General features: G+C 53.8%; 5 protein-coding genes across 5 annotated transcripts; all 5 read right to left on the bottom strand.

The window, feature by feature from the left end:
- Positions 1–753: 753 nt before the first annotated feature.
- PG998_011423 (YjeF protein) lies at positions 754–1,941 on the bottom strand (the record flags this gene model as incomplete). The annotated part of the gene is made up of 5 exons (XM_066878239.1): positions 754–856; positions 926–1,154; positions 1,242–1,338; positions 1,603–1,697; positions 1,770–1,941. The coding sequence occupies 5 exons, from the start codon at positions 1,939–1,941 to the stop codon at positions 754–756; spliced, it is 696 nt and encodes a 231-aa protein (XP_066727293.1).
- A 649-nt stretch (positions 1,942–2,590) lies between these two features.
- On the bottom strand, positions 2,591–4,961 carry PG998_011422 (uncharacterized protein; the record flags this gene model as incomplete). Its single annotated transcript, XM_066878238.1, has 2 exons — positions 2,591–4,611; positions 4,706–4,961. The coding sequence occupies 2 exons, from the start codon at positions 4,959–4,961 to the stop codon at positions 2,591–2,593; spliced, it is 2,277 nt and encodes a 758-aa protein (XP_066727292.1).
- Positions 4,962–5,290: 329 nt separating this feature from the next.
- Positions 5,291–7,129, bottom strand: PG998_011421 (serine carboxypeptidase; the record flags this gene model as incomplete). Its single annotated transcript, XM_066878237.1, has 1 exon — positions 5,291–7,129. One exon carries the CDS (start codon positions 7,127–7,129, stop codon positions 5,291–5,293), a length of 1,839 nt encoding a protein of 612 aa, XP_066727291.1.
- A 1,186-nt stretch (positions 7,130–8,315) lies between these two features.
- Positions 8,316–9,914, bottom strand: PG998_011420 (uncharacterized protein; the record flags this gene model as incomplete). The annotated part of the gene is made up of 1 exon (XM_066878236.1): positions 8,316–9,914. One exon carries the CDS (start codon positions 9,912–9,914, stop codon positions 8,316–8,318), a length of 1,599 nt encoding a protein of 532 aa, XP_066727290.1.
- A 3,166-nt stretch (positions 9,915–13,080) lies between these two features.
- Positions 13,081–14,609, bottom strand: PG998_011419 (uncharacterized protein; the record flags this gene model as incomplete). Its single annotated transcript, XM_066878235.1, has 3 exons — positions 13,081–13,242; positions 13,380–14,345; positions 14,457–14,609. 3 exons carry the CDS (start codon positions 14,607–14,609, stop codon positions 13,081–13,083), a joined length of 1,281 nt encoding a protein of 426 aa, XP_066727289.1.
- Between the last annotated feature and the right edge of the window lie 1,834 nt (positions 14,610–16,443).

Raw genomic sequence — 16,443 nt, 5'->3', positions numbered from 1 at the left:
TCGCCACATGGAAGAATAGCAGAAGCAACGTCGTCTCCACGGGGTTCTGTTACGTACGCGGCAACAAGAAGCTGCAAGCTGAAGCGCAGTGTCTGTCGGTTGGGGGTCGTTGCTGCGGTTTGTGGCGAAATTTACTGACTGGCTGTCTGTCCCTTCACCCACTGTCACTTACCACCAATACATACAGCACAACACCCACACTTACGCCCACGCACAGGCATCAATACCGTTTCCGTACCCCGTTCGACGGTACCCTCGGCTCCATTTGCAAACGTCAACGTCACGTCTGACAGAGCCTGGCCAGGGGGGCAGCATATAAGTTGAAGCCACGTTTAGCCATAACCACATCAGCCACATTTCCCACATCGCTCTCTGCTGTTATGCCCCTTCTACCTTGGATGTCGACTCCCTCCCTTGCAAGAGACGACCTTCTCTTCCCAACGTCGAACCCTGTCGCTGTTGCTTGCTAGCTTGACAGCTATTCATGTGCACTGAGCACACGGCCGAATGCCCTGTCTGCGGAAAGAGGTATTTGGTCTACGTCCGCTTCTGTGATGCCTTCCACCCGCCGCTTCTCATTTGCCCCTTGGGCGCCACCATAGTCACCATGGAGATGAACGAAGGCCAGTGTCCAAGTCCTGTCTGCCCCTACAGTCGTACGGGAGGCTGCCAGGTGATATGACCACAGCGAAAACACCAGCCCGGGTTCGCACCGAAAGGCCGCCAGCTATGCGCCATGGTCATCCGCAGCATCTAGAGCTTTTGGCCGGTGGGACTGGTCTCGGCAATTTGGTCCAGTCCTTGATACTCGGGCACCTCAAAGTCATACTTCTTGGCAATCGACGGCGAAACAAATCTGCGACACATTAGACGGAGGTTTCTGTGGAATAGCAGACTGGGCCCCAAGAGATACGAGCACACTCACCGTCCTCCGACAAAATGACGACCGTGGAAGTGCTTCACCAGCGGCTTCGGTGCCGTCAGGCTGATGAGGAACTCGGGCATGAAGGAACTGCCCACGCCGGACTTGGGAGGGCCCTCTTCGATATTCCAGGACGACGGCGCATCGACAGAAGTGACGGGCAACTTGGTCTCCTCGAGGGCCTTGATTACGGCCGGGAACGGTTCACGAACTTCGCCTGAGAAACTGAAGCCTAGAGAACGAGGATAATACGAACACTGTCAGCTGTTTGGGGGGATCTCTTTGAACTTTTGCGAAACCAAGACACAACATCACGCACCGAAGATAGCGTCAACGACATGGTCGGTGGACTTCAGCGCCGAGGGGAAGTCTTCGACAAATGGGACATCGAGATCCTCGAGTTGCTTGGCCAATCGCTGGCATTGAGCTGGTCAGCCATGGACGGTCCTATCAGATGGTTCGGTGTGGTGATGTGTCTGGCCACATCTTGGAGGAATGTCCGTGACCACGAGTGGATGAATACATGACTGGGTAATACATATGGGATAGCATAATACACGAGAACATGTATGCATATACGACTCGGGGGGAAAGATAATATGTTTGCGCTTGCTGCTCAGACATGATAATCAAAAGCATTCTTCGCAAGGCTTCAAGGCAATCCAATCGGTGCGACTCACCTGGTACAGATCACTCTTGCTGCGCTTCGGGTAGTAGATGGTGGGCTGGTAGCCGTAGTGTCGCAAATGGCGAGCTGCTACCAGACCGTCACCGCCTAAATACAATGCATGTAAGCTCTGCGAACAGCTTCTCTACCCGGGGAGCAGCTTGCCATTGTTTCCCGGACCGCAAGCCACCAGAACTCGGCTGCCCTTGTCCAGCGGATGCACGCGATAGACGACCTGGGACACGGAGAGCCCGGCCAGTTCCATGAGCTGGTCGATGGAGAAGGCACCCGTGCTCATAAGCTCCTTGTCCAGGGCGGCGGCCGCTTTGGCGGAAAGAGTCTTGAGAGCCATGATGATGTGAAGTGGGGGTGTTGGCGGGTCGGATGGGTTTCGATCAGGTTCAATTGATGAAAATGAGATATAGTTCAGTGCAATGTGATGTTGTCTTCTCTGTGGTATCGCACGTGCTGTTACATTTCAAGACGGGCGACTGACGTCATCCCGCCGTCTGTTCGTTTTTTGATTTGATTTGATCTGTTTTGAACGATGCTCCATTCGCAGCTGGCTTCGATCAGTACTCGATGTCGACCTCACTAGAATTAAAACCCCACACGTGATGTGCCCAATACAAGCAAAGCCAGTGGCCAGCACCACCACCAACCAAACCAACCCTTTTGGCCCACATCATCATCGCCTGCATCTGTTAAGAACCGGATGGTATGGCTCACGTAACTTGGTAATCCTCATGTTAAGGTGTTGATTCATATGTGCTACTATACTCCAACGACCCAAAAACTCCTCTAATATGTAAAGTAGGGAGAATCCTGATTTCAATGCCGTCCTCCACGCCATGTCATAAACAATTCATTTCATTTCATCGTCAATGCGAGACCCCCAAAATGATAAGAAGAAGGAAAGAAAGTAAAGAAGCCAAATTCACCAAGTTAGAGGAAACAAGATGAGGAACCTCGTCGATGATATCCTACCCATACCCCCTTAATCACGACCGATCCGAAGTCCCAAGCCGCAAGTGAATGACCAAAGACAGCAGGCCCGGGAAGAGGTACGGGTACTGCAGCATCTCGGGCTCGAAGGCGTTGATCGTCTCCTTGGCCAGCCCGCGGTACTGCTGCGTCGCCGCCCCTGCCCGCGCCGCCGCCAGACGCAGCAGGTTCGAGGTCGACACAGCGTTGGTGGACGGCTGGGTGGTATCCATGGCGTCCTTGACCCGCAGCAGGATGTGCGGTGCGTCCTCGGCCGTCGAGTAGAACCCACCGCAGCCGGCCCGGCGCTCGCTACTGCCCTGCAGGGGATAGTCGTAGAAGAGCTTGAGCTGGGCCTCCTGGAGCTGCTGCGCCCACTCGACCAAAGACTCGTCTGCTGTAGCCTGCGACAGCTCAAGAACGCCCTGGATCAGGAAGGCGTAGTCCTCGGCAAAGGCCTTGGTCTCGGCCCGGCCGCCTCCGTAGTACATCCGATACAGTGTGTTCGTTTTCGAGTCCCAAAGTTCCTTCTTCACAAACGCGGCGGCGTCCTGGGCAACCTTCAGATACCGAGCACCCTTCTCCGGGCTGCCAAGACCAAGGGTCTGGCAGGCCTTGCTCGCGCGCGACAGTGAGGCAATGGCCATGCCGTTGTAGGCAGCCACCACCTTGGCGTCCAGCGAAGGTCGAATGCGCTCCTTTTCGCGGTGTGCTCGCAGCTTCGTCCGCGCCGAATCCACCAGACGGGCGGCTTCCTCTTCAGTGATGCTGAATTGTGCCGCCAGATCCGCCATGCTCTTGACCACGCGCAGGACGTTCTGGTTAAGATATTCGTCATGCGGATCATCACTACTATCGACGTTTCCGTGCTCCTTGACGTTCCAATGGGCCGCGGCCACGGTGCTTTGCCGCTCATCCCCCAAGACAGTGTCAAACTCCTTGCGGGTCCACAGATAATAAGCGCCGTTACGCATGGCCCGATCGCCTCTCTTGTTGCGCGAATCGGCCGCCTCGCTCGCCGCCAAGCCTCCATGCTCCTGCAAAATCGGGGCCGTGATCAGATAATCGGCCAGCTCCAAAATCATGCTACCAAAGTCGTCCATCACCGGCGTCTTGGGCATGCCCGAGCTATCTCCGGTCTTGAAACCGGTCCAAGCATCGAGAAATACGCCGAGGAGGAGTGCATTGTCGGCAAGAATCTTCTCAAATGAAGGCAGCGACCAATCGCGGGTTTTGGAGTAGTGATGGATTCCTCCTCCCACGTGATCGCGAATACCTCCACGGATGATGGACAGGAGGGTCTGGACACCGAAGTTGGTGGCCTGAAGACAAAGATCACTTCCCACTACATCCTTAACCGCTTGGGGGAAGAGGTTGGCTTTGAGCAAGAAGGAGAGCTTTGAGGGCGTCGTGAATCTGGGTGTCTTCTTAATGTACTCAAAGGTCTCCTCCAGCTGCGCTACGTCGACCCGACCAGACAGAAAAGTGGGCGGAGCCGCGTTGGGCATGTGCAGGAAGCCGCCGTAGGTGTAATCAAAAGTCTGGGACATGTGCCCGTAGGCCTCCTCGACGTGGTCGAGATCCAGCTCTCCAAGCTCGACGGTGCCCGACTGGGCGGGACCCTGGGGATCGTTAGGGCCCAAGGTTCCTTCGCTCATGAACTTGCGGAGCGCTTCGAGACTAGAGTTTCCATCAGAGTAGAGGCGTGCCCTGTCACCCTTGTCGTCCCATGCAGACCGCATCCGGAGGAGGACGGCGAGGAAGTCGGGTGTGTCTGGGGTGTCGTCGACGGCGGTATCGGCCGAATGCGTGCCGGGTCCGGGGAAGTATGTGCCACCAAAAACGGGCTGGAGGTCGGGCGTCAGGAAGACATTGATAGGGTATCCCGCAGCGCTATTGAGGGAGTGGATGTAGCTCGTGTAGATGGTGTCGAGGTCTGGGCGCTCTTCTCGGTCGACGATGATGGGCACGAAGTGGCTATTGAGCGAGTTGATGACGGCGCTGTTCGTAAACGACTCTTGTACGGTCAAGGAGCAGACTAGGTAGAGAAACATTGCCTTGATTAGCTAGCTGCGATTCCAGACGCGGACAACAGACCCGACCTGAAGGCCATACGCCACACAACTACTTACAATGCGAGGCACTGTAGCCCACGTGCAAGAAGATCAGCTTGTCCTCGGCCTTGGCACGCTGGACAGCATCGGTGTCGAAGAGCTGCCAGTGGATGCTGCTGTCCTTCTGCGACAGGATGTAGGGACTCTTGCTCTTGGCGGCGAGGTTCTCGGCCGGTGACGTAGCTGTGGTTGCTGTGGACGAGGGCTGCTGGGAAGCGGAAGCCGAGCCGGCCCCCGATGGCGAGGCCGACGCTTGAAGCTGTGCAGACATCATGATGCCGCTGGTTGTGTTGGTATGGTTCTCATCGGAAGGGAATTCCTTCAAGCGCAGGAAAGAAATCCGACCTAGAATTAATTGCCCTTAGTGAACGTGCCTTGCTGCCCCGCCGATTAGCTCCGGTTGCTACAAAATCGTGCTGTCGTCTGACGCGGGGTCCTGGTCCCACCAACTTTAATGTCGTGACTACCTAACAGCGATCCTTGGCATTTGGGAGCCTTGTCGTATACGTTCGCTCTTAAAACTCTATTGTTGGCAGCAGTGAATCTGGCTTATCTCTTTTCAATTGGTAAAACTACTTAGAGTGGCTGCTGCTAGAACAACACCTAGAATACCAGTTCGAACAACACCACCGCAGCGGCCGCCAACCATTGGGAGTTACTAGACAAGCCTCCAAAGCCGCGCGTGCCATCGCTCGAACCGCTTTGGGCATTGCCGCCTGAACCTAGGGTCCCCCCACTGCAGCTCTGCGAGCCGTTGGTTGCGGCGCCGAGCCAGACCTGCGGGCCAACGCCAACGCCGGAGCCCAGGCTGTTTGCCGACGGCTGCTGCGTGGCGTTGGCATCCGTGGTGAAGGGGACGGTAGACTGCAGGTTGGGGACGCGGCCCAGCAGCACCTCGAGCTGGCGGAACGCCACGCTGGGTTGGTTGGCAGGCACCATGTGGCCGCTGAACGCGACGAGCGCCACCGTGAGGCCACGTTCCGTGTGAGCTGTGCCGTATACGCCCGCGCCTGCCATAGTGCCCATGCCCCCGGGTGAGTGGTATGGGACAAACAGCGGCAGCTCCGGTCGCTTCTCGAATCCGCGAGTGCCGTTCCATGTCATGTTCTGCACCGCCAGCATCGTTCCGTTGGCCAAAAGCACCATGTCGAGAGCTCCGTGTACAAGCATTACATTCTGAGTCCTCTGGATCACGTTCGGGATCGCGAGCTGATTCGATGGAAGCGAGTCGTCGCCCTTGGGGAACACTTGAATGTCGGTGCACAGTGCCCACGTCTTGTTGAGCGGCGCGTGCAGCGCCTCCTTCACCGCCGTCTGGTTGAAGTACACGGCGGGCGCGCCGTTGGGGACATTGCCGTCAACGCCCCCGGTAGGGTCGTAAGTCATGGGGCACCCAGCAGTGACCTGGTAGATGTTGAAGCACGGGTTAAGCTCGGATATCGCGGAATCGATATCAAAGAGTATAGAATTGCATCCCTTGCCTTCCGCAGTAACGTTACCATTATTCGGATCCGGCTGGGGCTGTGGGCCAGAGGCAGGATACACCAGATACTTTTCCAGGTAGTCCGCATACCCACAACTCTTGTGACGATCATGAATTTCCTTGTTGAAGGTCTCATTGAAAGGGAAGAGGCCTGGGAGCGAATCGGTGAAGGGAACGGCTGGCACTCTCTCCATCACGGAGTCGTCTGTATAGACACCGTCGTAGATCAACATGCCGCTGACATTGAAGTATTCCTTGTCGTTCTGGTCGAGCATGCCGCTGGCGATGTAGGGACAATATGCCCCGGCATAGCTCTCGCCCGTGATGTACACGGAATAGCCCTGCATCTTGAAGACATCGACAAAGTTCTTCCAGAACCCTCGGAACTGGGCGGCCACATCGGTTTCGTTTCTGGCCGTGGGCGTTCCCGTGCTGTAACCTGTTCCGACGGGCTGGTCAATCCAGACGACGTGGCTCAGGCGGTGCCAGCTCCAGGGGTTCAATTGCGGCCTGAAAGTGCCAGGCATCCAAGTCACCGGCCCATTCTCCGCAAACAGCCCATTCATCGAAGAGCAGCCAGGGCCGCCGGTGAACCAAATGACGATCTCCTTCTTGACAGCCGCATCGGCTGATGGGAAAAACCAGAAGAACAGCTCAGATGAGTTGGATGAATCAATGGGAAGACTACCAGCGTAGGATTCGCCGATGTCAAATGTGATGTTTGGTAACTTGCTACCATCCACGGCGAATTTGGTCGAGTTGTCGTTGAGGAATTGGGAGCTGAGCTGCCTCTTGGTAATTCCATCACCATACGAAGCTGTCTCCAAGTTCATGGCCTGCATCCTTGCGTCCATTCTCTTCTTGTTCTCTGCCTGGCGAGTCAGATGCATAGGTTGATGATGTGCTGCATCGACGGCCGCTGCCAGTGGCAGGGCGAACGCAAGCAGCGACAGCTTCATTGCGTGCGACAGACGGTTCGGGAAGTATGATAAGAATCTTTGAGAAAATCGAAGAGGATTTCAATAACGGCAGATATCGTAAGACAGACTTTATAATAACGAAGGCCTTTGCGGTACTGGTCTAATGTTATAAGCCGTGGCTGGTTGTGTTTGTGCGAGCATCGCCAACCCCTCCCCGATTGTTTTAGGTAGAAGGTTGATCGACAGAAAACGGCGTGACGTCGACCAGGGCAAGTGCATATGCAAGGCGTACATACTTATTTGCCCATCTACCATGCCGTGGTCCGGCTCCTTCCTGATCCGGAAACCAATTCTTCTGGTGTAGAATGCGCATGCAGCTCTCCATGCATGTTGATCGCGGTAGTGCCCTTCCCAATCTCAATTGGAGCGAGTCATCAGTTTCTAGCCCAGGGAACCTTCCGACTTCCCCGCGAAAGCTACTCACTGTCGTAAGCTACGCTTTCCTCGAGCTCCTTGAAAGGGACTCTCCAGTGCTGCTTGTACATGAACTTCTCACCACTACGAAGAGCCGTTACTTCCCATGGATGATCAGTTCGGAAACTCAGGTTCAAGGGTAGATACGCCGGTTGGCTCGCTTCGGTGCTCATTCGTCAGCACGGCAAGTGTAGGGTTACATTCGAATGCTTGTTGACTTGCGATCGACCAAGCTAGGGGGTTTGCCTCTAGTGAGTGGGCTGGGGGGTGGACAAGCGGGAAAGCGGATGGTACGCAAGTTCCGGCTCCCTGCCCAGTACGACCGTCACACGCAACCGTCTGAAGTGCCGAAGCTAATGACGATGCGCCAGTGCTAAGAGAAACTATTACTAGCAGTTCAGGGATCGAGAAGCTCTTCATGTATTTAGCATACGCAATCCGATTCTCTAGATACATCGATAATACAGTAATGTTCGACGCATTCATGTGTACCAGGGTAAAGAGATGAAACCCGGTCTGGTGGTGTCTTCCTCCGCCCACCACAACTCGAATGGGAATGAAGGAAAGATAGAACGATAAAGATACGGGCGTCTAGTATCGCCATGCAGTCTACAAGTAAAACATGCAAATAACCAATCTCAAGGAAAAGAACCAAGAATTCCAAGAAGTGTTGCCAGGGTTAAGAAGTGCCCAATTAAAACCCCCAAGCTCGTCTTACTCACTCATTCACTCAGACTCCAATCCCCCCTTTTCACGAACCCGGTGCCTTGGTCGTCATGACCGCCAGCACCGCCGTATCCGCCAACGGTGGCTGCGACGAGGGCGTCGCCGGTCCAGCAAGATGCGATCCATTAGCCGACAATGGTGCCACATAGGGCGCAATGTCGATGGCGTCGATCCAGATAGTGTTCTCAGGGGCCCCATTAAGGAAGTACTTGAAGCGCAAGGCACCAAAATCACGGCGGGCGCCGAGTTTGAACACAACGCCCCACTGCGTCCAGTCGCTGTGGCCGTTGCCGTTGTTGTCGGCGCCGCGCTCCGCGACGACGCTCGCCACCGTGACGCCGTCCAGCTCGGCCTCGACTCGCGCCTGGTTGGCGAGCGCGAACTTGATACTAAAAGACAGGACGTACTGCTGCGGTGCCGGGGACAGCTGCAGCACCACCGGGTTGCGCAGCTCGAAGTCCCACCACTGTGTGCTGCCCCAGTTCCAGCCGCCGTTGACCAGCCACACGGCCAGCGAGCGGCACGACCCGGCCGACCCAGACCCGGGCTCGGGATCCGTGATGTAGTAGTCCGTCATCAGGGGCTGGAAGGCGCCTACCTGCCAGCGGCCGAGGCCGCGCTCGAAGCCGCCGTTGTCGATCATGACAGTGCCTTGGGTGGGCGTGCAGGTTGGGGCACTCGAGGTAGAGGAGGTGCCGGAGTCACCAGAACTACTTGAGCTACCAGGACCACCCGAAGAGCTGCCGTAGTAAGAGGAAGCAGTGCGTGTCGGATCAACGAAGATGGGTATGGAAGAAGTGGAGCTCAGAACAGTGATGTAAGGGGAAGAAGCAGTGTCTGTCGGATCTGCTACAGCGAGTATAGAAGAGCTAGGACCGGGGAAGGTGATGGCGGGCGGGGAGCCTGCACCGGCAGACGCATCGCCAGTGATAGTTCCACCAACTGATAAAGACGCAATGCCGCCGCCAAGAGGCCCCTGAGTAGGAACCACCGAGGAGTTGTTTCCGAGGTGGATCAGGGTTGGAGTTGACGAGGTAGTGCACGTCGTGTCAGGATAATCGTCTGGAACGCCACTTGATGAAATCACTGAGGTTGAGAAGGTGGTAGGACTGCACGTTGTATCAGATGGGCCTGTTGGCGATCCGCCACTGCTGATCACGGCCGTGGATGTGATGGACACCGTGGCAGTGACCGATGCTGTCCCACCAACTGAGCTCACTGCCGTGCCTATTGACCCTGTCGCTAGGTATGAAGCGGAAGACGCGTTCGTGAACGGCGGCAAGACGCCGCTACTGATTTGACTCTGGGTTACAGTGTCGGTCCCAAATGACACTGATGCCGACACGGTCTCGCTCATGCTCGCTGTGCCCGTCGGTACCATGGCGCTGTCAGATTGCCCCCAGCTTCTGGAAGCCGAAGGATTGGAGCCACCAGAAACAGAGTAGATCGAGGAGAGTACTGAAGCGGAGTTGGTATAACTGGTCGGAGTAGACTCGCTCAGGCTGCTCTGTGTCTTTGCCGTGCTATGGGAACCTGTCGGGATAGATGCTGTAGCACTTGACGCTGAGGGAGGATGAGTATAGCTCGTGGTGAGTGTAGTGAGGGTCGCCCAGGAGCTGCTCATAATGACTGTTTTGGAAGTAACAGGGTAAGTCACGAGACTGCTTGACATCACCGAAGTCACAGACCCAAACTCAGAAGCAGAAGTAGAATCAGACCTAGAAGCAGGTATAGAGCCAGACCCAGAGGCGGACCCAGAGACAGATTCAGAAGCTGATCCAGACGCAGTGGCAGAAGGGGATCCAGAGATTGACATTGAGTTAGAGCCAGAGCCAGAAATGGAGGCGGAAACAGAGTCAGAGCCAATTGGGGCTCCAGTAGAGGCCGTGGAAGCTACGTCCGTAGTCTCCGTCATGAACGACACGGACGGCGAGCCGAACGAGGTGGGTATCGGGCACCCAGATGGCATGATACTACCCCAAGGCCCAGATCCAGGCAAGGAGATACAGTCCGTGGCAGTGCTGACTACATCAGTGGCTGTTGATACTGTGTTGGTGTAGGAGGTCGGGATGCTCATGCTGTCTGACAGAGTCTTGCTGGGCGGTTGCTCACCTCCCGAGCCAGTAGAGGGAACGCCCACTTCAGTGGTGTTATAGATGGTCGAGGCGGTAGTAACGAGCGTCTCACTCTTCGATATATCTCCTCCCGGGGACGAACTCGGCATGGCGGGACCTGTGGGACCCGTCTGGTCGGAAGAGGGAATGTCGGTTGTACCGGTAAGCGAAGTCTGGGTCAGTGTGGTAGTCACGGTACCACTCTTTGATGCTCCCCCATCAGAAGGCCCAGAAATGACTGGGCTCGAAAGGATCGGGCCTGATATGACGGGACTCGACATAACCGGGCCCGACTGACTAAGCGTACCAGAAGATCCAGTTACACTTGTGAGCGAAATTTGGGTCACGGTTGCAGTCCCGCTATAAGGCAAGCTCGTGTCGCCCCCAGGAGAAGATCCCGGTGGTGCCGACGCGCTGTAACTGGGCGAAACTTCACCGCTGTTGGAGGCAGTCATACTCATACTCCCGGTACTTGGCGTAACGGCGGAGTCCCACCACGAGGGCGAGAAAGACGAATCTGACAACGACATCGAACTGGCTGGTGAAGATACATTGCCTGGCATACTAATAACGGTGACCGAGCTCGCCTGTAACGTGACTGATACGGACGAGACTTCGGTCACCGTGGCGGTAGTCGAAGCTGGCTTAGTAGGTCGGACACCATAGGAGTAATGACTGTGAAGAGGTATTGATATTAGCATCCATACAACTCACTGATTACGATCATTTTTGTCCCACGATAGGAATGATGAAAGATTGATGAAATAAATGGGTCTGCAACTTACATTTGCCGGTTCAAGACCTTGTTGGCACCGCCCACACAACTAGATTTTATTTTCTGTTAGCAATCAAAGTACATGCGATAGTCTTCAGGGGTACACCAACTTGTTTCCATTGCATCTAGCCTGTCCGCCCACGCAAAATAGCAGGAATTGTAGCGCCAGAGAGACACGACTGAGGAATGACATGATAGAGGTATTAGGGAACGACAACTACGAAATGGTGTGAGTCAAAGGAATGAATGGATGTAGACGAAGTGATGGAAGCATGGTAAGAAGTATGAATGTACTCGATCTTTATAGAGAGGTGATTACATGAAATACGTTGAGTTGGGCCTCTTCAGGGGCATTTCCAATTTGCCAAGCATAATAGGGGTCAAAAGTGCAGCTGAACGTTGCAAAGTATAACCAATTAATTTTGAGGATAGTAACACAAGGTAAGTACACACATAATCCAAAAGGCTATCCAAGAGCTAGACGCAACTCGAAGCCCCGAGTACCAGCTGAGCTCAGTTCTAGAATCTCTTCGGAGTTCTCACCAGCTCATACCCGCCATTTGTTCGGAACCGAATTAAAATTGATTATGCTGTCCCAGTAGGTGTGCTACTAGCTTACTGAGACGACAGGAGAGACGAGATGTCCAGTGCCCCTGAACTCCTCCAAAACTTCTCATAGTCGGCCATCGAGAGATTAGCAGCTAATTCGGCTTCTATCAAGAGTTTCTAAACTTTGGACTCTAGTTCACCAAGGTACTACGTTCCATGAAAGGCCTCGTAAACTGAGACTCGGCAACTTTTATACATGAAACATAACGATGTTCTCACTCACTTACAGTCCTAAAAGGAGAATCAGACTTTGTGTGCTCATTGCAGTATTGTTTCCGGAAGACTGGATCCCACAAGAAAAAAGCCCGGGTTTTGAAAATGTTTTGCTTCGGTTTGGTCCGGTGGCCTCTTCAAATCTTGCCAGATGCCTTTGATCGGACTTGATGCAAACATATCCACATGTACGCGAGTGCTGCATTTCAGGTCGATGCTTTTCATGCGTCTTCTGGGCCGTTGAAGCTGATATTATACAGATTCAAATTTTGTCTTTTCGACTCTAGACCGACAGGCCCCTGCTAGTGCCCACGGATTTAGTCAACAAGATTTAACGTGCTTCGTTTCTCTCACTTCAGCAGGGCCCTGCCAATTTTCACATCTTGATGGACTCAGACTACACGTTCGCTTAAAATCATCCGCTATGCCCAGTATCGACTCAGCTTGAATGGTATATGATATGTTTTGGACACAGAGACCATTCCAGAATTTAGATTAGATTGGCTGTCTCGGTGTTATACAACACCTGATACGCATTTGTGCTACAGTTTCCACGCATGTGGCTAGGATCGCCATGTGCATGTTGCGTACGGACTTGAGGTCGAGGCTTGGTAACACTCAGCACAGGTGATGTGTACTTCTGTAATCAGGATAGTACTGCAAATTCTTCCAGGAAAGAGTACATTATCACCTCAGCTCCAGTGAAATCCCCAGATCGACATATCGTGGTGACAAAACGATAAATCCGAACCAGGGTTCTATCTGCTCAACTCCATATCCAATTGGTCCATCATCCGATGCTGGCTTCTAGTGCCATACGGCATATTGATGCATGTAATTGAAAGTCAAGACAGTCTGCATGCATGCAGGAACCGACTGGTGTAGCACGAAGAGGAGAGCCTCGTTAGTGCCCAGTGCCCAGATAAGCGAAGCAATACCAAGGTTGGACAAGCAGACCAGCCAAACCTGCACGTGTGAAGGCTGGACGTCCGCGGTTCAGCTTTAATCTATGACACGACACTCGGGTCTCAAGCAATGATATATTGCAGTAAACGCCACCTCTCTGAAGCTGACTGACCCTACCACATGGCTTCGCCTTCGTCGGGCAGCTGATCGACAACGTCTGCCGTCGGGGCCCCCTCGGCCAACAAACCCAGGTTCATGCGCACGCTCCAGCGTACATACGGCGTCCCAACCTTCGAGACGTAGCCACCTCCCTGCCCGCGGATATCGGAGGCCCCCTTTTTCGCGAAGTAGTGGCCGAAGATAGGGGTTGCACAGTCAAGCATGTTGGCTGCTGACGTTGCTGCCCTTTTGTCCTTCCTTCTCTTCCCCTTCTACTTCGACCTCTACTCTCTCCGTGCGCCTTTTCGCCCACATCAGCGGTAGACTTGCCGACCTCGTCGCCACCATCGCCGTGTTTCGTATCATTTTCGTTTTCCTCCCTCTGCCCGTTCACATAACCCCCAGCGCACCAGCTCCCCAGCATCAAGTCCCATTGGCTCGAGAAGTCCTCCAGCCCGAACTGCCACAGCAACTTCCGCGCCCCGCGCTGGCTGACCGCGTACGCCAGTGTGCATGCCGTTCCGGGCGAGGTCGCGGCGTGGACCACCCGGGTGTGCGGCGGGTACAGCGAGCCGAGGGCGTCGTGGGAGGCGAACGGATGGGGCTTGAGATGGTGCGGGGCCGGCACTGTTGGGTCATCCGCGATCACAACGCGGAGTGGCGGGAGTGAGGTTGTGGCTTCGTCCGGAAACTCAGTACCGCAGTGCCCTAGCCAGAGGACGTCCCAACCTTCGCCATAAGAGTGGTTTGGAGACGAAGAGGCAGAGAAGGCGGTGGATGTCGATATCTGGTCTAGAAGGATCGAATCGTGCTCTGCAGCCTCATGATCCAACTTATCTGTGTCATCCCTTCTAGCAGTGTTGTGTCTCTTCGGTCGATACATAATGGGTTGATCACTCAAACCTGATGCGTCAGTAGGCTGTGACATCGCATTGCGGGTAGTCTGAAGCCACGTATTGGATGCCGCGCCAAAGGCCTGCAGTTGGCTCTTAATCCGAAGGTCCCAGTCCACGTCGTCCTCCATGATCAGGGCACTAGGCAGACCCTCCTCTACTACTCTGCGCAGCGCATTCATGTGAGCCCTCCAGGAGCCCCTGACGGCAGCGTCCGAGCTCTTGGGCTTCGGCCGGGCGCCTGGGGGCAGTACGCGCTCCTCGACTGCGCCCCCGTCCACGCCATCCACCCACTCAAGGGTGAGGTTGCTGACAGCGGCGGCCAGTGTCATGGCGTCACGGCGATCTGTACGCGCCGGGCGGTTGATGACTAGTATTTTGGAAAACTGCAAGATGTCAGTTTACTCCTTCGTTGTTCCCAGCACTCCGACTTTCGCTCTTGTGATAAACCGAAGACCAAATGCAAAAGTAATAATGCTTTGTAACCCCCTACTCACCCCTGCTGTCCCGTTTGCAATGGAGCCAGACGCACGCCTCCAGGGCCGCGTATGCAACAAGTTAGTAACATTTCTGGGCCAGTATAAATAAATGAGTGGCAGAATCAGCAGACTTCCCCAGAAGAAGCGGAACTTCTGAGGTATGATAACCATGGTGTTGGATGGCCCTCCCGAATATGCACAGTCGCATGTCAAAATGAGGGCGGTAACTTTACGCGATTTCTTTCATGGTCCTGGGATTTATCCAACGTAATGCCTCTGGGAGACCCCAAGACCAATGAAGATTGTGGCATGATCTGCGGGTTGTACATAGGCTAAAGGGGAAATGAAACCGCACACCATTCCACTTGGCCCTAAGCATGTTTATAAATTGCACGCCCGATTGGTTTTTAGCCATGCGATCTCTGCTCCGCGTAAAGCTGTTCCGTGTCAAAATCTTGCCACCTGCCCTTCACACCTAAGTTGTCAGGCGATGCAGCTGGCAGACTCTGATATACTTAAACAGCAAGCATCCAGCCCTCGGAAGCTGTGAGTATATATTATTATTTAACGATATCACTCAGTATTATTTTCCTTTAATACAGGTTACAATAACATTCACCATAAGAAACCCAGGACGAGAACAACAATGGTGAGCATGAGGTTGTCGACGACAGGACGACAAAGACGAACATCGCACGATACAATTACGACATCTATGTTTTACTAGCTTGTATATCGATGGATTCCAACGATATTCATGTCATATGTGCGTTGTTCTTAGCGGCATTCATATTGCTGATTGCACGATACGAGTATGCATAGCGCGTAGGTTCAAAAAGGGGCTGGTTACCCAATGCGTTGCTGACCTTCCCGTGGTAACGGAGGAACGAGATCGAGACACCGTACGGACAGCTCATGGAGCTGAGCGTTGTGATACTATCTTTGGTTCCCCTATATCCCATTCCATTCTGGTATTCCACATTGTATTATTCAAGAGTCCTGGCCAATGGATGGAATGACAACCCTCACTTCCCAGAGAGTCCCAAAGACCATAGAGGCGGGCAGCTCAACATCGAACCGAAGGAAAAGAATAGCAAGAAGGATCATGGAGGCCTTACACAATATGGCCAATGCAATCTGCCAACATGCGGCCGACATACCCCGACTGGATTGTTTCTGGAAAGGGGTGAGAACGCTCTGGGTCTAGAACACCAATGTAGACCGGCTGGTTGCGTATTGTTGATTAAGACGAAAATAGCTACAGTCCATATCCTATCCCGGCCTTTCTAAGTCCCAAATCTGAACACATTAAAGATCTCACTACCCGGTAGGAAGCCGATCATTAGTTATCTTCTTGTCCCCCACTGGTTCGATCCTCAATACGACGACACCCGCATGGCCAAGCCAAGGCGGCCACTCGAGCTTACGAAACCGCGGAAGACTTTCGGTGCCTGGAATTTGTCAATGGGTTCTAGGATCATATCAGCAGCTAAAGAACGGAAAATATCGCATTCCGTCTGCGCGTGGCGGCACAGCACGCTCTTCGGGGGGGATTCTAATACAAACTGATATATGGGATTTAAAGCAGCCACAGAAACATCAGGGGAGTTCAAACAGACTAGTAAGCAGCCTGTTATTGAAATCCTTTCGGGGGGTTGACTAGATATAGTAAAGTGGCGTTTCTAGACCGTCCTAGAGTTCAGGAGCGGCTTGTATCTATCTGTCTCCCACCTGATTTATCTGCAGTCTTGGACCTAATTCAGCACTTCGCGAGAGCCACATCACCGATCCACCTCTTTGCTTTCATTGATCTGGTCACCCGTTATAATAATAGCCTGCGATCCTCATATTGAGATGTAGGATGTCAAGTTTACATGCTGCCACCTATTGCTCTTTCTAACATATCACAAGAGGTGTTCGTAATAAAGTCGGACGAAAATGAAAGGCCAAGCCTGCCCTTCTTTTGAAAGTAACAAAATGGAGAGAAATCCTTGTTGTGGAAAGA

The sequence above is a fragment of the Apiospora kogelbergensis genome, assembly GCF_038363985.1.
Source record: "Apiospora kogelbergensis strain CBS 113332 chromosome Unknown utg000007l_segment0_segment0, whole genome shotgun sequence".
NCBI lineage: Eukaryota > Fungi > Ascomycota > Sordariomycetes > Amphisphaeriales > Apiosporaceae > Apiospora > Apiospora kogelbergensis.
Note: the sequence above shows the minus strand (reverse complement) of the source record. Positions and strands in the feature narration are given on the sequence as shown.